This window comes from Merops nubicus, unplaced genomic scaffold (genome assembly GCF_000691845.1).
Source record: "Merops nubicus isolate BGI_N331 unplaced genomic scaffold, ASM69184v1 scaffold9686, whole genome shotgun sequence".
Taxonomy (NCBI): Eukaryota; Metazoa; Chordata; class Aves; order Coraciiformes; family Meropidae; genus Merops; species Merops nubicus.
Genome location: NW_008613079.1, coordinates 25,736 through 50,572, shown reverse-complemented (window position 1 = coordinate 50,572; position 24,837 = coordinate 25,736). Strand labels below are relative to the sequence as shown.

General features: G+C 43.7%; 1 protein-coding gene across 1 annotated transcript in view; it reads right to left on the bottom strand.

Moving 5' to 3' along the window:
* Positions 1 to 12,447: 12,447 nt before the first annotated feature.
* Positions 12,448 to 24,837, bottom strand: part of LOC103774375 (runt-related transcription factor 1) — a gene marked incomplete at both ends in the record, with an annotated part of 34,973 nt that continues 22,583 nt past the window's right edge. The window contains one exon of the mRNA XM_008941775.1: positions 12,448 to 12,639. Within this exon, the coding sequence (XP_008940023.1) occupies positions 12,448 to 12,639 (192 nt within the window). The remainder of the gene's footprint in view (positions 12,640 to 24,837) is intronic.

Below are 24,837 nucleotides of genomic sequence, written 5' to 3'. Positions count from 1 at the left end.
CCAGTCACTAACAGCATGGCAGCAGTTCCGCAGACTCAGGAGGCTCAGCTGGCCTTTGCAAACAGGTATCTGGGGAGAGTCTGGAAGGCCACTCTGCATTTTCATGCTTTTTCAGCAGTCAGGAGCAAACTCTCACTCCAAGGAAATGCTCAGCCACATGTCTCTTGTCTGAGTTGGTAAAAAATTGCCATTAATGTAGTAAAGGAAAAAAAAAAAAACCTGCATGGGACAGGTCTGCAGCCTTTGCCTCCCTCTGCCACCCCCTCTCAGTGGGTGGAAGGGTGCAACAGGAAGAGCAGGAAATGGCTATAAAACATTACTGTTTTCAGAGGATGAACATTTAAGACATGTGTGCAACAGAACTAGGTGAGGAAGAGTGGATGAAGGGAGACCACCAGGGCAACGATGGATGACCAAGACAAAGATCAGACTACTTCCTTCTGCTCAGGAGTGAATGACATCTGGAGCCAGGCTGATTCTCCACCCAAGCTGAGCTGCTTCTATGCCAGTAAGCAGAGGATCTCAGTCATCCTAGCATCCATGCCTAGCACCTTTACAGCCCCTGAGACCTCAAGAAATGCCCCCAAAATGCAGGCATACTGATAAGAAGCTATTAATAGTGATAACTACGCTGGAGGTAAACTTCCCACTAAAAAAGTGCATCAAACTTGGTGCCTACCTCTCATGCTTAACCCACCAGTCATGGTCCTACAGACCATGACCCTGGAGTCCAAGCCTTAGTCACATTTAACTGCCAGGATTAAGCTATACTTTCCATAAGTACTCCACTGGCTTTGTTTTGTAAATATATTTTCCCATAAAGAAATGAGGGGCATGCTGCATCCGAGCATGAGGAACGTGTCGTGTGAGGAGACAGCATTTCCTCAGTCCTCCCTTTATTTTTTTTTTCCTTCTTCAAATGTGAAAAATAAGTTGTATGACAGCCTTTGGTGGAGATGTGTGCAACAAGGCCTTCATTGTCTCAGACAGGTGTGAGATTGGAATTGATTCAGTTCCAACAACCCCAGTATCAGAGCCAGCTCTGTGAGCTGAAAACATACACCAACCATCCAGTAATACCACTGCAGCCAGCCAGAGACTCAACAATTTAAGGCTTAACACACACACAACATAAATCAGATGAGGATGTACCAGCCAACCGTCAGCTTCTTGGGCAGATGCCTGCAGACCGTCTGTGCAGATCAGACCTTGCCTGTTTCGGTTATTGGAAACATTTTTTATTTTTTTTCATATAAAGATGAGAGGCTGGGTGGAGCAGCTAGCTCAGACACATTTACGTTTGCCCTATCTTGCCCCAACAGCCCTCCTTTGCGTGCTGTTTGGAGGCAGTCCTTCTTGTAAAGTCACTTTATTCCAAGTGCAGGAGGGAAGGAATTACATCTTGGGGAAATGTTTAATGTACAAATACAAAAATCACATGGACATGCACTCAATATGCACCACCCTCACAAAACAAAACCATTCCCTTCCATGGGAGTTTAGGAGGCTCTGAACATGATCAAACAAGCACAAGAATACAAGAATTAGTACAGCTGTTTTTCTTTCTTTTTTTTTTTTCCACAGATATATTTCCTTTACTTTTCCAGGAAAACCTGTTTTCACACTCTCCTCTCTGTTTTTACCTCTCTCACCTGCTTCAGCCTAGTCCCCACTCTACATCTGTCCACATTAATCACCCTGGTGAGGGCAAGAGAGGGCAGTGCTTGTGGCCTCCCACTCCTCCTCCAGGCTCCACCACATTCACGGAGAGATCCCATGTGGCACCCAGCCACCTGAGGCTTGGTCACCTGTGGGTGACCCACAGATGCACTGGTGATGGCCATGCATTCTGCCATGCCTGAGGTACTCCACCTGGTTTCTCCCTATGCCTTGGCAGCTCAATTTTAGCTGCCCTTGATCCCAGCTGCAAACCATTCTCCTTTCTCCTGCTGCTCCAAACTCAAGGAGCACACAGGGCTCTTGAATTTCACAACACAGAGGGGCAGCTCTTGCAGTCCCTTGCCAAGTAAAAGTGGAGACTAGCAGGATGCTTCCCTGGGCCAGGGTTGGCTCCTCCAGGTCCCAGGCTGATCCCCTGCCACATTAACCTGTGGAGCTTATCTGCTGGCTGGGCAATGGGAAAGGGCTTGCAAAGGTGGAGGCTGATGAGCACCATCACCACAAGAGCCTGGTGCAAACACCCTGGTATGTGCTTAAAAGCTGAAGCAAGCTGAAAGAGCTTTTCAAAAAAGTATTTGCAGAGGAGGAGTAAAAAAGGACAATACACTAACAATCTATTTGTATCTAGGTGAGTGTTAGTTGGCAAATCTTGGTTTACATTGACTTGGAACGTCTCCGTCCCTTTTGTGTAGTTCCTTTTCAAGGTAACACAAGTTCTCACTTTTATAATGCATGGCAGAGCAGCAGCACTGTTTTCTGGTGGATACCTTCCCCCATGAACTAATTTGCAAACAGTTTTGCATGTAAAATTACTCATGTATATATAAGTCTCAAGGGTATCAAAGAGAGCGTTGTTTTGAGCAGCTATTCACATGCTTTACTGCAGAATGAGGATCATCATTTGGACTTAGGATTTTAAAAATTAAATATACTTTAGTAACCTTATGCAATGAGAACCTAAATCATCATAAATCTCACACTTGCTCATCTAGCTGTAAATTATCACTATACTAATAAAACAAAGACTCACTTCTGACAAAACACTGTCTTTCCTCCAGGCCAAAGGACATAGCAGTTTACAGCAACTTCTCTGGAAAGTGGAAACTTCATCAATGAATAAAGCAGTGAAAATATATCTTTTTGCTATGCAAATGATTTTTGATTTAATTGGTTTTTGTTGGTAATGATCACCTGGACTTAATCTGCCAGAAGCTAAGGGAACCTGAACTGGCCAAATCATATGTAAAAGCTCTGATAATTCCTATTATTTTAAAATGTAGAGGACACAAACTACAACGGTTTATATTCTAAAGCACGCTTAGCGATCCAGTTCCATTTTTGCCTCATCAAAGACATTCAAAACATCTGGGCTCCCTCAAAGTGCCTGGATCTGCGCACTGAATGCTGGAAGCTCTCAGAATCACTGATCTTGAACTCAGTATCTTGCCCAACACAGATAAACCAAGTAAACCTCTGAAACAGACCTGAGCATTTATTGTTGGAAATCAAGTTGACCCTGGCAGCAAACCCACAATTTTTTTAGTGGATATCTTTCATATGCTTTTGTTTTTCAATGTTTTTTAAGAGAAGAATTGTATAAATACAATGAAAACAGTCAGAGACGATTCTCTGTTTGACTTTATAATGTGCATATCCCCACATAATTGATTGATGAATTGTTTTACCAAGCACATCCAAGCCCATTGTTCTTTGCATGTGAACAATCTCAATTTATTGGGGTCATAACATACTGAATACACAGGGAAAACTTATTTATAAGTTTGCTAAGGGTGTATTGTGTACTCAGTCATGTAAAAGGAGCCCTGTGAACCCTCTAACCACGTGGGATCATTAGAGAAGATCTGCTTGATGCAACATCCTGTTAAAGGCATGGCAGTGGAAGAGACAAGGGCATGTCTGCACTTGATGCTTTGAAAGGAGCCCCCCCACCCCATGTATAATTCCTTCTGGTGAAGAAAGCAGAGACTGTGCCATGCCTCCTGAATGCAAAGCCCCTTGGCTGCTATGAGCATGGGTAGCTGCTGCAGCTTCCTGCAGAGCTAGAGGGATTGATTTCACTCCATCAAAATGTGTCTGTCCACACCAACCCAGATCATGTGGGCTCTGTATACGGAGGTGGTATTTTTCACCTCAGAAACAGACATTTGAATACTAACTCATGCGCTAGTCTTCTCATTTCTTCCTTTGTTTTCTAGATGGCAAATAGTACAAGTGTCTGCGGTCACTCTGCTCTAAACCCTCAGCATTTCAAGGTTGGAGAGACTCAATTCGGTATTTAAGGGAAAATAATACATTCAATTACAAAATCAAAGTGGTAACTTTTGGCACATGGGCAGCATCAGCTGAATAATAATCTGTTTTCAGTGGGTGTTTTTAGGGTAAGGAGCACTTACTTATTTTTTGTTTGTTTTATTTACTGTGGAAGGTAATTTGAGCTCTGGTATCAAAACATGCCACGTTCTGCCAAGAGGGGATTAAAGAGGAGAACGCTATGGAAAGAAACTGGGTTTGTCAGTAAAGAACTGAGAGAGATTTTATTTACCAGAGTTTTGCAATCAGTGCTTTTAATCTCCCTCACAATTGGGCCATTCAAAGGCCAAAGAATATGCTTTAATGGCCAGTGAAGAATAGCCCAAAACCCAAGAGCACCTGCCTCAAATGCTACCAGACACATGGCCATGCGTTGCCATCCAAAGGTCAGTACAGTGGAAGCAACTGCCTCTGGGGCAGGCAGGGATATTTGCTTTAGACATCTTCAGCACATCGATGCCATAGATGAGATTTAGCACTGGTCAAGAGAAGCAATGAGTCAGAAAAAGGTGTTTCCATGGAAAATAAGAGAGCCCAGTGACCCAGCTAATCTCAACAGCAGACAGAAATATCCCCTGAAGTAGACTGCATTTAAGCTGCCGTCCTGAAAGATGATGAGCCTTCTCAGTTGCCCCAGAAATGACAATGAAGAGAGAAGAGCAGGCAGAGGCTCTCCTTCAGAGAGGTGACTCCTCACTGCTGCACCATGAGTGAGCTAAAGGAGCAAGAAGTGAGCCTGAGTAGTTCACTCTTTTCTCTGGTGTTCACAGTGACCACTGAGAGCACTAAATCTAGGCTGATGGCATCAGTGCAGGCACAAGATTCCTGCTTTGGGTCAGAAAGCAGCTTCACTTAGCAATGACATAACGGAGAAGGGACTCTGGCTTACTGAGTGGAAGATGACAAAACAAAACAAATGAGAGATCGCTGTGCAAGTTAAAAACTGAACTGAGGATACTTGTCCCTACCTGCAAGTTCTGTTTCTCTTAGCAGTATCCATCAGCTCAGCTTTGTTCTCATGTGGTAAAAGACATGTACTGATTAATGAAAAATAAAATTATGTCTGGGCACAAACTGCCAAATTTTACAGCTGCCTAAAGGTTCAGCTAGACAGCTAGAGGGATTTCCAAAGGCATCTCCATTGTTGTCACTGATTTCTTTATGACTTAGATGCTTAGGCACTATCAAAAATCTTGCTAGGACACCTTTCTGGTGTGCTACATTTTCCTAAAATACGCTAAAAAATCAAGCTCTAAACCGCTGTCCAAAAGATATGCAGAATGACTTTGACAAAAATTAGAACAATTTACAGATCTCTTAAACTTCTCAGTTTTTGCTTTAAAACCAAGATTTCCTTTTCTTTAGTTAAAGTCATCCTTCGGGGAGCTCTGTGTGGAGGACAAAAGGAGGGGTTAAAAAGCAGAAGAAAAATTGGTGTCAGTGGACATGTTGTTCAAGCACTAAGTACATATTTGTTGCCTTATCTACTGCTTTTTTAATCTCAGGAACTGCCAGGCAATTGGAATATGAAGATTGGTATCTTTTAAATATATCGACACTTGGAAATCTTCTGGATTAAACACCATTACATAACTCTTTCCATGAGTGCCTTAAGTTGATGAAAAAGCTGAACAATTTCAGATGCCTTTTTTTTTTCTTTTTTTTTTTTTTTTTCTAGAGCTGAATATGAGGAGGCAGGGGAGGCTCTTGAGCAAGGCTTATGCCCTGGAGCTGGGCGTGCTGCCTGCAACGCGGGCAGGTGTTGAGGAACTGGCTTTCTCACCTCGCTCTGCCCCGAGAGGGAGCAGATGGAGGAGGCACAAATCTGTGGCTGAAGGGGATGACTCCTTGAGGTGCACAGAGGGGATGGCAGGATGGATTCCTGTCACCCTCAAGTGAGTGAAGTCTTTCCCTTAGCAGGCAAAGCATGAGATCTCCAGCACCAGCGCTGGAGAGATGGCTGAGCCTGCACCCCAGGTGAGATTTATACAGAGAACTGCTGAAGACCCAGTAGTCCACACAGGAGTAAGGAGTGCGCTGGGAGTTTGCAAGCAGAGGTTTTGTCTTGTCACTGAGATCAGCAAAAGAGCAAAGGGTTGAGAAGATCCCTGAGCATACTCCTGCCTGTCTTGTAGAACAAAATATCCCTTGTTTTGTTTTGATGAAGCCACAGGTGTAGAGAGTTGATTGAACAGAAGAAAATACAGAGTTGGAGAGCATCTCCTGGGTTCTGCATCCCAGCCACATCTTGTGTTCTGAACTTACATGGCATAGCAAGATCCATCTTAATTTACATCTTTCTGTCTCTGATAGTCCCTGGAAGGCTGTCAGGGATGATCTGATACCTAGGAACCATCTTTTAATTTCCAGTCAGAGTCCCCCTTTTCATCCGTTGCCACTTGAATCAAACTTTCCTTGAACACTAGATGACCATTACTGCATCTGGACCTCAGATGAGATTTTAATAAAATTTTCTATACCAATATTAATACAGTATCCCATCTATGGTATCTCAAAATGGCTAAACTGGTGGCCCACTTATGGCAGGGAAGGAGGGGAGAGGGGAGATTACTATTGCAGGATGGAGGGAATTCCTCAGAACTGCTCTCATTCCTGGGCTGCTCATGTGTCACAGCACAACCAGCCCTGCAGATAAGCAAGTATTGGCAGAGATAACATGTCACAGTAAAAAAATTTTATCCTTGTCAAAGTTAATATTTGGAGAGGGCCCAAATGGCATTACGAACTTTACAAATCAAATGGAAGACATGTCTCTTGTTGTAAGGAGCCTACTTCTACATGGGATGAAATAACTGAGTGGAAAACGATGTTGCAAGCTGGAGGCAAGAAAAAAACGGACACTATGAATCTGCAGGTTAGTTGTATTATGCACATCTTGTGTATATATTTACCAGATGGATATTTTCTAGTCTATGCAATATATTCTGTACATACTAGAACCTCACAAACGTTCTCTAAGATACAAATATGGAGAGGGTTAGTTTCACAGCAAAATGAGACATCTCACCTGGCCAGAAATGCTACGCAACTTACTTTTGTGCTTCTGCAGATGGCAAGAGACACATTTCTGCTGCTCGCTTTAAGTGCAAAGCAAACTTCCTAAGACCTGCTCCACTTTGGTCGACACAAGTAACTCTGGATAAAAACAGGAGCTCATGTGCCTGCAGAGCTACAAGATGGATTCAGATAGACTTAAAAAGGAGGTTTACATATATTTGTTAGTAGGGGGTGTGGAAAAGGAAGGATGTTTCCCCAGAGTGGAATTCTATTAAACTGAATGAAAGAAGAATTGTGCTAATTCTGTTCACATGCTCATATGCTCATCTCTTCAGATGCCAAGCTGGTTTATGACACAACAAAGAGACGGCAGAGTGACTCTGCTGCTAATGGCACTATACGCCTTAAAAAGAAAAACTGTGGAGGTTACTCATGGCATTATATAAAAATAATATGTGCTGAGCAATAGCTGTGAATCAAGCAAACATATTGTACTTTTCAGTAAAAAGACATCTCTATAAAATTTCCTTTTTGATAGAGCCAGTTGGAACCCTTTGCAGCTAAATAGCTCTGGTTTGCCAAATATTTTTGGAAAACATTACTATTTCAACAACCTTCCTGCAACCTCCCAGTGACTGTGACACTCAAGCTCTGGGTCCACGCCACCAGGGTGGCTTCACCTCCTTCCTTTTCCCCACACAGGAGCTCTTTAGTCGCTACTGGCATAGAAAAAGAGGGGAAAGGAGAAAGAGCATCTTTCCCCCCCACCCCACCCCGGAGCAGGCTCCCGGCACACATCTGCCACCTTGGCTGGCCAGCTCAGAAGATGGCTGAGGGAGGGGAGCTCCTTCAAAGGGGATGGAGCCGCTGGCAAAACATTTGTGATGTGGCTCATGGTGGGGAAACTCTCCCTCAGGGCTGGGGAGGAGGGCTCCTGTACATCCAGGAGAAGGGCCAGAGGTGGGGAGCTTGGCAGCCCCAGCCATGCTGACTGGCAATGACGTACCCACTGCCAGCTCCTGTGTTGGCGTTGCCTGCACTGCCCGTCAGTCCCCTGGCGTGACTCACACTCTGCTGGCCAGGGGAGGCAGGAGCGGCGCCGATAGGAAAGGTGCCAAGCTCAGGCAGCACTCGCTTGACATGCTGGGGAGTTTTATTTTGGGATGGAGAGGTCAGGTGGCTAATCAAGTGGAAACAGGATGATACGCTGTTCGAGCAGCATGTAGTTGCTCTGCAAGTGCCCCAGGTTAAGGAAAGACAGGGGGACGCGGACGTGTCCAAAGAGAACACAAAAATATTGGCATTTCGTGTGTTGCACAATGGAAAGAGTTGGTGTGCCCCTAATCTTGAGAGCCTGTTTATCTGTTTTGGCAGAGAGCTACTAGCATGTCAGTCTGGATTCTCAAAAGCACCTGAAAATGGCATTGTGGAGCAGCAAAACATGGAAGCAGAATGACAGCCCCACTGAAGACCACTCTGAAATGCTGCTTCTCATTTTATTAACCTACAGCCTATTAAGCTTATTTAAAAGTGGAAATATTAAAAATCGGGGCAGGATACAGGCGTAGTAGGAACAAAGCCATTTTAATTCCCTGGGTTTAAACATCGCCCTTGACTCCACTTTTGTGCTTTGCCGGTTCATGGGAACCCTGATAAACTTGGACTGTTTTTGGTGGAATGAGATTACGATAGCAAAGACCTTGAAATGTCTCTTAAACAAAGCATATTGCACCTGGAGGAAGACAAAAGGCTAGCCTGTAACAAAATAATCTCTCTGTCGTTATGTTTCGTGCTAATTCAAAGAGCTGATCTTTAAATGATCTCTCTTGCTTTGTTACTGGTGCTAATTCTGCTTCTTCACTTAAAGATCTGTCAGCAATTTTATTACAGCCTCTTGTTGCCAGGGATTTTAGACTTGGTCATAAAAGTGTGGTCCCAGCTGCAACTTAACATATAAAGTTACAAAATTTAAAAAAAAAAAAAAAAAAGGAGTGAGCAAACTTAGATACTTTTAAGGCTATAAAAGCTTAAAAAGAACCAGAAGCATGTAGCTTGAAGTGATTACAGACTGTTTTCCCTAGACAGGAGAAATAGCTTTATTTTATTTTATTTTTTAAACTATGGGTTATTAATAAATCACCTGTTGAAAACACTATTTGGGCTAGTTTAGGGGGGAAAAAAAGGAAGTTATTTAACTGCACACATTTTTTGATGATATTGCTAAACCCACTAGTTAGAAGTTTATTTAAGCAACTTATTAACTCAACATTAATACCTCCAAAAGCATACCCTCTTGGCCTGATGACATACATTGAAAATATTTCTATTTACCCTGAAAAAAATGATACTTGTAAATTCATTTTTATGTAAAAATCTTGAATTACAGATCTACCTACTCTGGTTAACATTAACCACTTTAAAATAAGTAATTATGCATTTAGTATCTGATGCAGGCTGGTGTTAGAAGCAACTCAACCATGATAGATAGATAGATAGATAGATAGATAGACAGACAGATAGATATGAACTTAAATACTTACAGAGGGTCTTACCTAAACTTTCCTCAACAACAGCTCAGCACAGCTCACATGGCTTTGTCTATTGTCTTTTCCCCTCTGTACAAAGCAAGCGGTGAGCTCAGGCTGAAGTGTTGGCCAGGTTTAGAGGTTTAACTGAATATCCTTAGTCTGTGCACGTAGGTCAAATCCTTTGACATTACACGCTTGGTACAGGCACAAAGTAATCTTTCAACTTAAACCATGTGTGATGTGGTGGAAGCTTTTTCTCCCCTTCTGTTCCCCTTTGGTCTGTGAATTGGCTATGGTTAGATCTCTTGAATGAACAGGTGTACTTTCTCCCTCCTTGTGATATGAAAGAAGCATAAAACTCGATTATAGCAATTTATGGTCTCTTAACTTGCTTTGACTTGTACCCATGACACAAGCAGCTTTATGCTCAAATTCAAGACTCGGTAAAATAGGAAGTTAAAATTAACCTCAATCCTTTTATAGATGAAAACCTCAACAAATAAACAGTGGTTTAGTGGCATGGCAAGCTGCCCCTTCAAATCCGAGAACTAGTCTGAGATGTCTATTTTGAGTTATTTTTGTTTTTTTAAAAAAGATAATTGGACTTGGATGAATAGAGGAGTAGCCTGTGATTCATACTGCTATGAGTTAAAGCAAAGTTTAATGCTGCTACTTGGAAATCAGCAGTGTATGGGGTTTTATGACTTATATTATGCCTATATAAAAAGCACTCTGTGCTCTCCTCAGTGAAGGAGTTTCAACAGAAGTCTTTCAGGATGCAAAGATGTGCAGATCAGTATAGCAATACTATGGAGAAGGTCAGAAGTGTTTTGGTTTGGGAGGCCTGTGTTCTGACATACAGTGCTGTTTATTAAATAATAGAAAAAAATAATTAATATCCAAACTCCCTAGAGACCACACAGATCAGCCTGAAAACTAATCATGCTTTGAACACCGAGGAAAAAAATAATGGTGCTGGAGCCCCTTCTCACTCTAGCTCTTTTCCCCAACATGATAGCATGACCCTGAAAAGGCAAGTCCTAAAAATTAAAAGGCGTCTGCAGCACAGACAATCCCCAGTGAGAGAGGCTTCGGTTTGGGGCTTATTTTACTGATAGTAACTGCAAGCCTGAACCAGTTGCTCAGGGGTACTGGGAGAGAGCAGCCCGATAGGTGAAGAGGAGGGTATCATTAGCAGCTCCATTGTTACCATTTTGTGAGCTATGTCCACAAGTGAAACACATTAAAGTCCTGCTTGCAAAGAGCAAAGCAGAGCAACGTACTAAAACTGTTTCTGGAGAGAGCAGCTGAATCCCTGGCCAAGCACAAGAAGTCTATTGCTCTGAGGTCGTACAAGCAAGGGACTTTCAGGGGAACCAGGGAAGAGGGAAACTTGATGTTAAACCTGATACTCTGCTAAGCATATAGTGTTCCCAAGAAGCTGAAGAATGCAAGTCTGTGACTGATACCTCCACCCACGTAGCCACTGGCTGCTGAGTAGCCATAATAATATGTGTGTTTTCTTTTAAAGGAACGGAGTTGTGCACAGGAGAAACCCAACGTGGTTTGCTCTCCAATCAGAAAACTAAGTGAGGGGGTCTGGGAGATATGCAGGACTGGATCCTTCACCTGAGCTGACCTGGCATTGCTCCAAGGAGGGAAGCAGCTGCCTGGTCCTTCCAGCTGTCTTTTTGCCCTCCTCTTTCTACAGTATAGCATGTGGCAATGTGTTGATTTATTTCCTGTGTTTCTCAAAAAATACCTGCTTCTGCTCACAGCAAAGTCAAAAGCAGATTTGCAGTAGATCTCACTGAGCTAAAGGTCCTCCTAGTCCACGGAACAAAAAGATGTAACAAGTGTTTGCCTTAGGTAAGCAAGAATCCTTTCTACACGCAACGCTGTGTACCCTGGTTTTAAAAATAAATGCCAGAAAAGAACTTACTCGAATTCTCGGTAGCTATTTCTCCCCAAAACCCCAACAGAGAACCTCAGCTAAGACCATTTCATTCTGGCTAGAAGAACAGAGGAACAGTGCTCACTAGAACTAATATTGTCTCAACACCCTCCCTTAGGTGCATCTCACTATGAAGCTGCACTTTGAGACAGATTTTGCAGAACACGTATAAGCTCAGTTTAGTGATCTGATTCACTGCCTCCCGAGTTCCAGCTAATCTGAGGAACAGAGTTGGTTTCAACAGGGACAGACTGAGCTCCAGCAGTGGCAGATATGATTTCTAGTTAGATGACATGGTTTCAGTGGCATCATCTGAGCCTGAGCCTCAGAGTAAATCAGACTCCTGAGTCACCCTTTTGCAGGTTTTCATTCAAATAGAACCCATTTGATGACCACCAGTCACAGAAATACACTCAGACTTGCCTCCCCACATTAATGTCTTAGTACTAAGAGGTCATCTTCAAGGGACAAAGCACATTGCAAAGCTTTCTTTGCTGCTGCCTTCCTGGGAAAGGCCAAAGCAAGGCATTGACAGTACTGCTCTCTCATTCAGGCGCATAATGTAATTGAAAAATATCCATCAGGAAATACACCTACACATAGAAAAAGGCCTGGCATGATGCTTCTTTGCAAGAAAACAACAGCTTTCAAGATGTTACAGCTCTAGCATAGGTGAGGTTAACAATCACCGTGTGCTGTACTGACACCAGGAAGACGAGGCAGTACGAACTCCTTCAGATCTGTCAGGCCACTAGAAATACAGACATACGATAGGAAGCCACTCCCTTCACTTGTTAAAGGCCCTCACTCATTAAAGTTGGCCAAGGAGAGTCCAGAAGAGATGGAAGGATAGAGGGGCAGCACCTACAAGCCCCCATGCTCTGCAGGCTAGGGGGGTGAAGGTGGGCGAGCAGGGGGAGGATTTCAGGTACTTACCCTGAATCTGACTCTGAGGCTGAGGGTTAAAAGCAGTGGTGTGGTTCAAGGAGGCTCGTGGGTTGGGTGTGGGGGCTGGGTGGTGTGGGCTGACCCTCATGGCTGTACGACGCAACTGCTCCAGTTCACTCAGGCGCTCTGAAAAGGACAAGCTCCCAGGCTTTGTCTGCTCATCTATTTTCTGACGATGTCCTATTGTGGGAGGGGGGGGAAAAAGATCAGAAAAGCTCACTGATAAATGAGGTTTGTTGACTTATTTTCTTTTTTAATTTTTTTTCTTTACTTTTTTTTTTTAATTTTTTTTTTAGTTACTGGCAAAGTAACTAACCAGTTAGCAGCCCCCTGAAATTAAACTGAAACCATCTCTCTGCAAGAACAGAAGACATAAGCGAGTCATGCATTGTAACCACATTGTGACGCAGACTGAGATGTGACCTAGTCTGAAGAACCAGAGCCACTGAAAATTGCAGTGCCTTCTTAACACCTTGCACTGGGAGAGAAGGCATTTCTAAAAGGAAGACTGTCTTCAGGGATGCGTAAAAGGAGAAAACACTGAGTGGTCCCTGTGCTAAATCTGCACTGGAATAACTCCTCAAAAATTCAATCCCAGATTTCATAAGGTACCATAATTAGACAAATACTATGGGGCTATAACATAACAAACCCAAACAGATCCCAGTTTTTCAACCTTTTGCCATGCATTTACAGACAGACATAGCAAAGAAACACCAAAAGCTGGCAGAATTGAAATTGAAGTAGTGAAGTCTCTCTTACTGACACTGGAAGCTTCAGAAAAATGAAGTCCCACCAGACATCCCACTATGCAACAGTAGATGCTGACATTAGAGCATTAGACAGTGCATGGCAGATTTGGTCATAGCCATGTAGGAGTTAAAAAGTCCAGCACTCCCCAGGGCAGCCCTTGGAGCACATGGAGCCCTTGTCCCCATGAAGCACTGGTGCCGCAGCCCCATAGGGCTGGGAGGGAACAGGGAAGGTGCTGGAGAGGCCCAGCACCAGCACAGCATTGGGGCACATCCAGATTCAGTTGAAAGGGCAAAGACATATCTCATCATGGGCAGGACTGGTTTCAAAAGAAGCCTTTAGCTGGCAGCAGCAAATGGTACGCAAGGACTAAGGTAATGCATTTCTAACTGTTGCCTGTGGCTGCTCTCTGCACTGGGAGCCTTTCTGTGTCAACCTGTAACCACAAAGACAGCACACAGAGCCTACAACAGGGACATCTCATCTGCCGGAGCACTTGAACTCTGGTAGGCATGACAAAAGCACAAATTTTAAATCCTTCTTCCACCCTCTTAAGAGCTAACCTGTTGTCACAACTTTGCAAACCACTTCTGTGTCCATTGGTTTCCAGTGTTATGAGATATCCTTCAAAAGTGGGGTATTTTATTCTGGAAGGCTACTGACACCATGATTTGGGGCTGAAATAGAAACTTCCCTGGCATATGTGGTTGGTGAAATGTCTGAAATGGGATGGTTCAGCCACATTCCCAACCAGCTGGAATCAAAATTTTCCTTTACCCATCCCCTACTAGGGCTTTTTCTTCTTAAAGATCACAGAAAAAAAAACATCAGCAGAAAGCCCCAAAGCAGGCTGTCTCTGGCACAAGATCCATGTCAAAGCTCTAGTCCAGAGGTCAAACATCTTTTATTCTACTTGTTCCCTTAAAGAAGGTGCCATTACCCTTGTCTTCTGCTCAACACCCTAGTTTGCTGTCTATCTGCTCCTGATTTTCACTTTTTTTTTGTTGTGAAGTGTTGCCATCTGCAGCTTTCTTTTCATGTTCATTGTCCCCACAAGGAGGAGGCCAGTCCCGTTCCTATGTTGAGTTCTCTTTCAACTCACAGTTACAGCAGTGAAACAGACTGGCACAACTCCTGAAAATAATCCACCGTTCCTTATTTTACGCATCCCTGTAGTATTTAATACATAAACATTCATAAACATCCAGCTTCCAATTTTGAGTATCAGTGAATAAGCAGCAAAAGATCTCTGAAGAGCTCTGTATGCCCCTTACTCTACAGAACACTCTTTCAAGCCACCCTAACAGCTCAATCAAGACACAGGACCATTTTGTGCACTAAAAGGAAAATGTGCATTTCAAAGCTGTTCCCAGTAGCTGCATTTCTAAAATTAAATTTTATAACTTGCATTATGGTTCCAAATCGCAGTGGTTCGGCATTTCTTCCTGTTGCCAGGCCCTTTGGCACAGCTTGAACTGTCTCAGATTCCACACTGTGCTGTAAATTATCCCAAGGAGGGGGGGAAATTAAAATGTAAAAAGGGATTATATAGTAGCAGTTTCATGATTAAAGAGACCCGTTAGGTCTTAAAAAAAAAAGAAAAAGAAAAAAGGAGAGGAAGAGTGGAGAAAGATGAAAAAGATTTTTATCTGATGTTCTTGTTGGTCAAGAGCAAGCGCTTCCTTTGTCAGCAGTGCAAAGCTGGATGCTGCCTCAAGACTTGGGATCCTGACCCTGGACTTGAACGTAAACACGCGGAGTCATGCAAGATGTATAAAATACCTCATACATTTGGACTACTTTAAGCTGCGGCAGGCTGAACGCAGCGCTTGCAAAGCCAAGAGCCAGATCTCTCCAAATCCGTTCCCCTGATGTACTGTATTCCTAATTTCAAATTCTGCTCAGACATCTTCTGCTTTTAAGTGAGTGCACCAACGACAGCTTTGACCCCCTGCTACCCTGCCTTCTCCTCCTGCCTCCCTGGCACTGCCCTCCCGGCAGCTGGAGCTTTGCCTGCCTGGCACCAACCCAAGCGCCCTGGTAGCACAAGCGTGTGTGCTAGCAGCCCTGTGTGGAGGTGAGCAGTTCCTCTGAAGCCAAAAGGACGAGGGCTGAGCTGAGGCCATTGAGGCAGGAATTAACCTTCCTGCTTTGGATCTAACTCAGGCACTACATGAGTACCAGGCAGGGCCGAAAAACCCGAGCTCGCTCTGAGCAAGGCGGCGAGCAGGGCAAATGAACCCAGGCACAGCATCCTACCAAGGTCACCGCAGGCCACCCCGTTCCCAGGCCAGATCCTTCTGAGCTGATGGGAGTATCTCTGCCTGTCTCTGCACTGCGCATCCACCATGTGAAACTCCTTGACCTCCACACCCAGCCCAGCACTGTCCCAGGTCATCATGTAGATTTCTTCGGCATTAAAGGGTGTGTCTTAGCTGGAAGCCTCCTGCACGGGGCCTCCTCCACAGCCTGTGGTACCACTAGTACATTGGCACATCCAAGATCTGTCTCTTCTCTTGGGCTTGTGGAGATTCCACTCATGTCCATCCATTCCGGGAAGAAAGACCAGTGCCAGCAGGTTCCTTCTCAGGGGAACTCTGCCATTGTTTTTGTTCATACGTTGTAAGTTTTGGTAGGAACTACACAAAATCAAAGCCAGGCAATTATTACCTAAAGATGTAGCTCCAAAAGTGACTCTTTCCACCCTTATCCCAAGTTGGAAGAGCCATTTAACCTTTTCTCCCTTGCTGACTGCTGCAGGTAGCAACACAAAACCTGTTTTGCATGAAGGTCTGCAGCAGGAAAGTGAGGAACTGTGTCAGAAAAATATAACGAATATAAATGGTTTTCTCAAGCCACTATAAATGCACAGGCAGAGCTTTGCTAGGGTGACTTGTATTTTTGTGTTTATTAGCTTTACTTTGAAGTTACCCTCTAAACACCTTGCTTAACGAGCAGGCAAGTTCTCCTCAGTTCACCCCTGTAAAGCCCAGGACTATGATTATCTCTTTTATAGTTGGAAAACTGAATGACATAGAAACGAGATGACTTGCCTGTAGTCAGGCAGTGACCCTGTGGCAGACGCTCGCCTCCCAGCTCAGTGTGGTGACTACAAGCCCAGGCTTCTCTTTTCCAGGACAGCAGAAGGGATGCAAAATGAAAAAGATGAGCAGGAAGGCACTTGGGAACTGGTGTGGGTCTGCTGAGCCAGCAGTTTGGCCATGAGGATCTGCCGCTTTTGCAGACCAGATGGAACTTCCTAGAAGTCAATCAACCATCCAGATGTTGAATGAAGAAGAGCTTAGCCCAGAGCTTGCAGAGGGAACCCACTTGCGATGAGACGGCACTGTTCTCCTCATTCCCTCCCCATGCCCATGTCTCTGTAGTTATTGACAAGCATCAATTTGCAGGTACTAGCGAAGTGAAGAAAGGGGCAGCGCTTTCTTCCCTTGGGATGCAGGGTCAGTGTTTGAGACATTGGAACAAATAAGACATCCATCCTGCTTAGCTAAACCCCAGGGCCTGGGGGCTTTTGGACTTTTTTTTTCCTTATCCTTTTCAAATACTGCCTCAGTGAGGTCAGAATATTAAACAAGGAGGGCAGAGAAAACATTAGCCTTTCTGATACTTTTACAGCAACGCAACATGAAAGTGCCTTCCCACTTAATGGGAGGGAAACACGGTTTTATAGACTTCAAGAGACTGCAGAGCACTCAGCTTGGACTGCGGCCATCTGTTTGGGGCTCTGGATGCGGAAATGACAAGAACAAAGTGCCTTGGCAGCCCCCATTTTTGTGCACATCAGGCACTCCTTGGGAGCGGCTGCTCGGTCTGGGTTTCCCACCGTGGCCAGCCCCATGGAGATGAGAGCAGCACTCCAGGCTGCCTCCAGGTGCAGAAAATGGAACAGGTCTCCCATTACCTGCCTTTTAATCTAGTTTTTAAGAGTGTCCCTTGATGCCTTTCAGATATAGAGGGGGAGAACAGACAGAACAGGGGCTAAGTAAGGAACAGAAAACAGAGGCTAAGGAAGGGCATCTACACTCATTCTGCCAGCTGAAGCTACCAAAATTCCTGTGGGTACTCAGGATCATTTTACAAGTAAACGTTGCTGGAATAGATTAATTGACTTTTTTTTTCCTCTTTTAATCAAGTCATAGGATGAGTACACTCTTTGGTTGCTTGCTCTCCTTCACTCACAAATCTGACTCTCTGGAGCTGGTGCATCGGGAGGTGCTAATGCCCACAAAAGGTTTGGGCAGGTGTCTGATGGAGACTTACTGGCTCACAGCTGTTGAGCATCCTGGCCAGAGGCAGACTCCAGAAGAAATACCACAGGTTTTTTAGGTATATTATCCACAAGTCTTCTTCCCCATATCAGCAGGTTGCGCTTGCATGGAGATAGTATAAGGGGTATTTAATGAAGTGGAGCCCTTTATCCTTGAGGGGAGCAGAATACCTCCCCCGTTCTCCTCTGCCCTCCCTTTTCCTAGGTAGAAATAGAAACTTTTCACACTCAAAAAGTGGATTATACACAGGAAAATCCGGTGTCTAGCCAGACTTTGCCAAAGTAGGGAGTGGCTGATGAGACCTGATGCTTTGGTTTAGCAAATGTTGACTACTTTGGAACTGCACTGGACCTTGATCCAAGCACCTCTTCTTTTCAGGGCTCTTTGTATTCACGGATTAAGCTTGGCTCCAGCACTAATGGGGTAGAAAATAAACCATATTTCAGAGTATAATAAATTTAAGTTAATTAATTTGTAAACATTGTTTTGCAACAAAAAAAGTAAAAGATGAAAGTGCCAAGAAGCTAAAATAAATCCAATTCTTTTTTACATAGTGAAGGATAAGAAGAAAATATACTCATTCACACTATTCTATGAAGTGATCACACTATGTTTAGTGTAAAAAAACCTATATATTCTTGTAAAAAAAAAGTTAAAGTATAACGCTTCTGTATTACTACCAAGCTGGGAAATGCAAATGCTTGAAAATTACCTCTCATCATCACAAAAACCGTATTTTTTGCTAGCAATAGAAGTAGCACCCTAAATGCATAAACCAGCAATCATTTTCTATGTACCAGATATAAAATACTTCACACACTCTTTTTCCCTCATTTACTATCAGCACAGCAAAAGCAAGTAGTACAACTTTTCTAGGACACTTGCTGTGTTTTCAAACAGACCTGACCTGATCCTGCAGAGCTGTACTCACATGCTTAGCGTAAGACAGCAACCATTGTTACAATACAATGCAAAAAGTTCCTAAAAAAAAAAATAGGACGTTTTCTCTTTCCTCAGTTGAAAATATTATTGCTGTGGTGAGGAAAAATAATAGTGATGATAGTCAGAGCTTTGAGTAGACTCATCAGCAATTATCTTTTTTTTTTTTTCTGTTTTTCTTAAGAACTGTACAATGCAAGCCTTCTTTCCAGACAGAAGGAACATTGTGGTAGACAGCATATTATGATGAACATTTTTGAGCTGTGTCTGTAATTAGCAGCAGAGACAGTGTTGGTCATCAGACCTGACCTGACTGTAGGCATGAGGATCTAGGAAACATATGAATGAGGCTGGATATTATGGGAGTTGATGACCAGCCTGACATCCAGTTGTCCTTCAGAAGCAGAATGCCAAGGCGAATGTCAAGCACAGACAGACTGACACCGGGAAGTGATGCACTTCTCCTATCAGCTCCCTGCCAAACCTCAGTCTTTCTGTGTCTCTGTGGAAAAATGTGCCTGTTACTCTGAGTAACTGCAGACAGGCCAGATGTTTCAGGTGCAATCCTTTGCTGAGTATTTCATTTTCCCACCCGATGATCCAATTTGGCTGTGCGTTGAACAAGTGTCCAGTGATACCAACAAGGTAAACAAAGACTTACACAGCAGGTTCCCTGCTCTCTGATAGCTGCCTACTTTGCCTGGGGGAGGCCCCAGGTAGCTTCTTGCACCTCTTGTTGGAGGGTTAGTCACCCTACTGTAATGACATGTGCCCTGAGCAGATGATGTATTTTTTCACTACATGTTTTAACAATAGTTAAGTTTTTTGCAATATTTCTTTTCTTAGCTCTTCTTTTTTAAATCAGTACTTTTCTTAAACAAACAAACAAACAAAAACCAAAACACAAAGCCAGATGCTATAGGTAGAGCAAAATTTGCAATGAGAGTGAGTCTTGCCCTGAAATGAATGAGAGCAGGTGGCAGAGTCAGGATCAAGCTCCTCTTGCCTGGACTACTCCAGAAAACAAACTTCGATTTCCTGTTTTCCAGGTGTGTGCTCTAATTGCAGACTGAAAGCCTTTTTTTTTTTTTTTTAACTGATTCACTCTCTAGCTGCACTGGAAGAGCCCCAGTGGTGAACATCCCCAGGAAAAGAGACCAGGGGAGGCTGCCTGTCTCCCTTGCTCTCACTAGCCCACTGACTGCCAGACTGCAGGCTGCTCCAGCTCCCTCCCTGCCTCCTAATGAACATATGAAATGCCTCACATCTACCCTGAGGTACCACAGCCAGAAAAAGCAACCCTGACAATTTTTGCAAGGCAGGAAATATGCTTCCTCTCCCCCAAGCTCTGCTGGTGAAGCCTGTGCTCTACTAACAAATAGCAATGTAGAAATGTATTTTCACTGAAAACACAGTTTTCTGCCTGCTATGGATCCACCAAAACTTCTGATAAATCTGACATGTGTGTGTCCTCTGTTTCTGTTGTGGAAGTGCAATTATTCTGTGGGCTCACCCCAGGAATTAGGTCATTGCAGTGAAAGAGAAGTAAGGGATTTTTGAGTGTTAAGAGTTTGGAGGGCAGAATTTGTTAATGAAAGTTAAATTAGTCTGCAAAATTATACCCTGTGATTTCTTTTCCCTTTCCCCCATGTCAATGTATATACTTTAAAAATACTGACTCCTTGACAAAGTTTGAATGACTCCCAACTTAAGCATCACATTGCCAAAAGCCTCTTTTGTTTCTTTATAGTTTGCATCTTCCCACACGTACAAACTGCCATAAGAATTCCCTCCAGCCATGGGCTGAGACATCACAGTTGAAGGTATGTATGAAAGAGTAGGTGCAGAATGAGACATAAGCAGCCAACCAACAGCTCAGCAAGCAACCAAGAAAAATATAGGCACAAAAAGACACAACTATCCAAAGAAAGGCTGCAGGAACTCAGGCAGCAGGGATTGAGTTGCTCTTTGAGCAGCCCTTGGGAGAAGGTTATCTCTCTGATGAATACAGGGGACCAGGCTCCTAATGTGTAAGCTTAGGTGGGGTGACTCTGGATGCTCTCCCTCAGTCTGAGTGGGAAAAGCAAGGGATGATAGCATCTGCCACTTCTGCAGTGCCTCCGAGAGGACAAATGAATGGGAAAGTGAGTTGAACAAACCTCATGATATCAGAGGTCAGAGAAATAAGTTAAACAGAAACCCATTTCAGCAGTCCACTGAAGTATCTCTATACAGTAAAAGGTCTCCTTTATTCAGCCTCAGACAGAGTTGAACAAGGGACCTGTAGCTTAAAGGTCAAGTCCTGCAGCTCACTGTTTACGTAAACCAGGGACATTTGGCAGCACAAAAGTAAATTTACTACCTATGGATGCTGACCATTCAGACTTTGATGACTTGTAAAAAACTTTGCTCCTGTCCAAAGAAAATATATCACCAGGCTACATGCTACCCTTGAACTAAAGACCTTCACTTTTACCAAGCTTGATGACTGGTGCGTCCACACAATAGTTGAAAATACCTGTTTTTCCAAAGAGACAAATTTGGATATTTTAATTTGCAGGTTACTAAGCAGTCTCTCCTCTGTACTAGTGCTCCATTGTGCCTACACAGCACTGCAGTTCACTGAAAGCTCATAAATTTCATGTAGTTCTGCTTAGTCTTTATTTTAGGTTCTTGAACCATTTTTTGCTTTCCTCATTTTCTCTGCAGCTGCAGAGAGATATAGTAAGCTACTGTATACCATTTTGAAAGCAGGGCCTCTGAGAAGTTTCCAAACTGCATACAAGCAGGTTATTCTTTGGCTTGTTTTCTTTGGCTTGGTGTTAGCAGTACAGAATGAGTCAAACAGTATTAACTTTCAAGAGGGAAGTGGTGTGGTCAACCAAAACTGTTTGCGGCTAGATTGCAAAGATAGGTAGAGCAGGTAATGAAGAACAGCCCATAATGCAGGGTGTAGGTAGGAGAGGCAGACAGACTCAGACAAACAGAATCCTTAATAATTAAATCAACACTGCTGCCTAAATTTTTCTGCAGCTTTACATGCTAAGGTTATGACACAGCCTGGCTTTTCTGGACTGGTCAGCCTTGGGAAAATAGCCTGTGCTTAATGGAGTCAAACTACAACGTTCTGCAAAGGGAGAATAAAGGTCAGCTGCTATTACAAAAAAAAAAAAAAAAAAAAAAAAAAAAAAAAAAAAAAAAACAAAAACAAAAAAAAAAAAAAAAAAAAATCATCAACTTTTCATTTATGGCTGGTTAAATTCTTTTTCATGGCTCCTCCCACTTTTACAGGCTGTTCCTTACCTGTAGCATGATCAAAGAAGGCAAGGGGGATGTTTCCATCCTTCCCTCTCTTTGGGATGTGTTTCAGTAACTAAGAAGCACATTGCGTCCTCAGGCAAGGGACAACTCCTTCTCTTATGATTGATAAGCAGACTCGAAGTAGCCTCTCCCAAGCATTGCTCTCACTCAGGCTTTGCACAGATGAGTGCAGCACTGATATAAGGATGGTCTAAGTTTTATCTTTAACACTAACAGAAAATGCATTTACTCATTACAATTCCCATTTGCAGCAGACAAGCAAAAAGCAAGGGCACAAATGGAGACGCAGAGCAAAAGTCTTTTTTGCATTCTTCGCAGTGGGTGACAAAGGTTGAAGCGAAAGCCTGAAGTGTTTTCGTATGAGCCTGCAAGGAGGAAACTGCTGCATCTTCTGATAATCAAGGGCAGGAGAACCTGGGAGGGACTGCAACACAGGTGGATTTTCACCCCTTCCAGTTATATTCCAAGAAAAGAAGAGGTCTGTTCATTGAAAGTGGCACACAGCTTCATGCAGGCTTTCTCTTAGATGTGTGTTGTTTCAGTAAACCCTTAAGTAAGGCAACTTCTCAAACCAGAGGCTTCAGAAAAGGTCCTGCACTTCCAAAAGTTTGTTTGGTGAATGGGAGAGCCTGACTGTTCCATGCAGGGTGAAAGTTTCCCTCTTCCTTCTTCCAGCTCCCTTAGAAGCCTGAGGAAGAGAAGACCCTCCCTCCCACCTTCTGTGGAGGGCAAGGTGAAGGAAGTGAGCTGCAGAGGTTGCATGCAGTTGGGTTCTCCTGCCTTTCAGCACATCCCTGAAGGAAACTCATCTGACAGGAGTGCGGGTAGGCATTTAGTGGCCAGTTCTGGTGGGACAGCTGTATTGAAGACTTATGCTCCAGTGGTCCAGCTTTGCCAGATAACCTCCTTCTTGGAAGAGCAGATTTATAGAACACCCTTAAAACCACAGCAGGCAGCCCCACTGTGGGGTTTTAACTACAAGTCCATCCTTCCCCTGCTCACGCAATCCCCAGAAGCTGCTTCAAACCTTTCTTTCACTCATGTTTAATAACTGCCATTCAAAAGTCTTTCCTTGCTGAAGAAACATGATGGATGAAGAGCCAGACTCAAAAATCTTGGATTCAGAGCACCACCAGCTAACCGCACTGGAAAGATACTTGGCACGACAGTGAGCTAGGGTCTTCAGTGGGAACCAGTGCACAGTCACATCCCCTGTGGCCAACCTGCTTGCCAGGGTGTTGCATATTAATGCTTTTCTTTACACTCACTAACACACAAAATACGAGTGGCATCTAAGCAAGCTTTTTTTCATATTTCTGTGGAAAATCCTCTGCCCCTAAAACACTTGTTCACCAATCTTAAAAGCTACAAACTCTTTGTAGATAAGTGCAGTTGACAGGAGAAACCCAGACCTCCCGACTCCTTAGGAAGCATTTTCAGAAGTAACACAAATTCATCTAATTCTGCTTTTGTCCCAGTTACAGAGTACTTGCCCACTTATTTCAGCAGAGCTAGACCTAGTCTGTATGATCCTTTGAAATCCCACCATGCAAATGTAGGTAAACATTTAAAAATATTCACCACCATTTGTAGTCATTTAACCACTAGGCAATAAAATAAAGAAGTGCAAAAAAAAAAAAAAAACACCCAACCCAAACCCAACAAAAAAGTGAATGAAGTTGAAAATAGCTACCTATCTGTTCTCAATTTAAAACCACGCTAATTCAAGGGAGGTGGTGGGAGTTGGGAGGGAGGAAAGAAATGTGTGGGATTAAGTGGGATTACTCAAAAAAGGAGTTGAAATGATTTCTATAGGACTGAGCCAGTCTTACTGCCATTCCCAGCCTACATTGCAGCAACTCTGGTTTCCTGTTTACCTGCTTTATGTGAGGAAGAAGCTTGTCCTGCCAACACTTCTGTGTATCTTTTAAAAAATAGCCAAATAACTAGGCAAACAAATATGTGTATGAGCTACCACGCTCCCAGAAAAGCAGTCTTGACACAAGATTTTGTACTGCACATATTTGACAATTTTATGTAACTAAAATGACACATTCCCTGCCTCACATCACCCAACATAAACTCTCCTAACTGACTCGGTGGTGAGACTGATAAATGCCAAGGAAAATAATCCTCTTCCACCTTTTCCATATAGAAAAGAAGCATCTGCACCACAAAAACTCAAGGATGCTGGTATTAAAAACCTATTGAGTACCTACCTATTGAGTAAGACAAAAAAAGATCACCCTTATTACTGTTGGGCCAGGGAGTGCTGAGCATTCATATACTTTTCATAATCCTTTGCACATCTGATGCAGAACAACCAGCACTGTTTTTAGGAGCTGTGGGTAGCTGCTAGACAGGTAAAGTCCATGTGACGCAGGTCTTGCCTGGATCTTCTCTGTGCTGAAGGATCTTTGCGCAGGGGTAGTTACAGCAGTTACTGGTCTTTGCTTTTATCAGCCTTTTCAGCTTGTGGGCAGTGTGCCTACTGGTCTGTATGATTTCCTATTTGAAACCAACTGCTTAGAGAGTGTGGACTTTGCTTCAGTTTCCTACTGCCAGGGAAAGCCCCCCGTGGTGGTGGGGTGAAGGGACTCAGAGACCTCAAACAACAGGCTGGTGCTGTGCAAGCCCCACTAGCCACTGTAAGGAGGCCAATCCTGGCCCAGAGCTGCCCCTGCCCTGAGAGGGCTGCTCCACCATCCCTTCGTGAAGGAGAAGGGGCTTGCCAAGCAGCTGGGAGGTGGGGCACAGAGAGGTCTTTCTGAGACACAGGGGATCCAAAAGCTGTGGAGCTGCCTGTGGATGCTCTGCAGAGCTGGCTGCATCCAAACACATGACCTCTGGTCCCATTCTGCAGCCAAACTTTTAACATCCAGTGTCAGGTAATCCTGTGCTGTGTGGTGCTGCTGTGCTAGCTGTGTGGTTCTGGGCAGAGCCAGAAGGCCCAGTATATATCACTGGAGTAATTCAGGCTGGCTGTGTGAAAGTGTATGCAGAAGGGAAACAGCCCGATTCCCCCCTCACTCCTCACTTTTCTTCAGAAAACACAAATCACAAAGGGACCAACTGC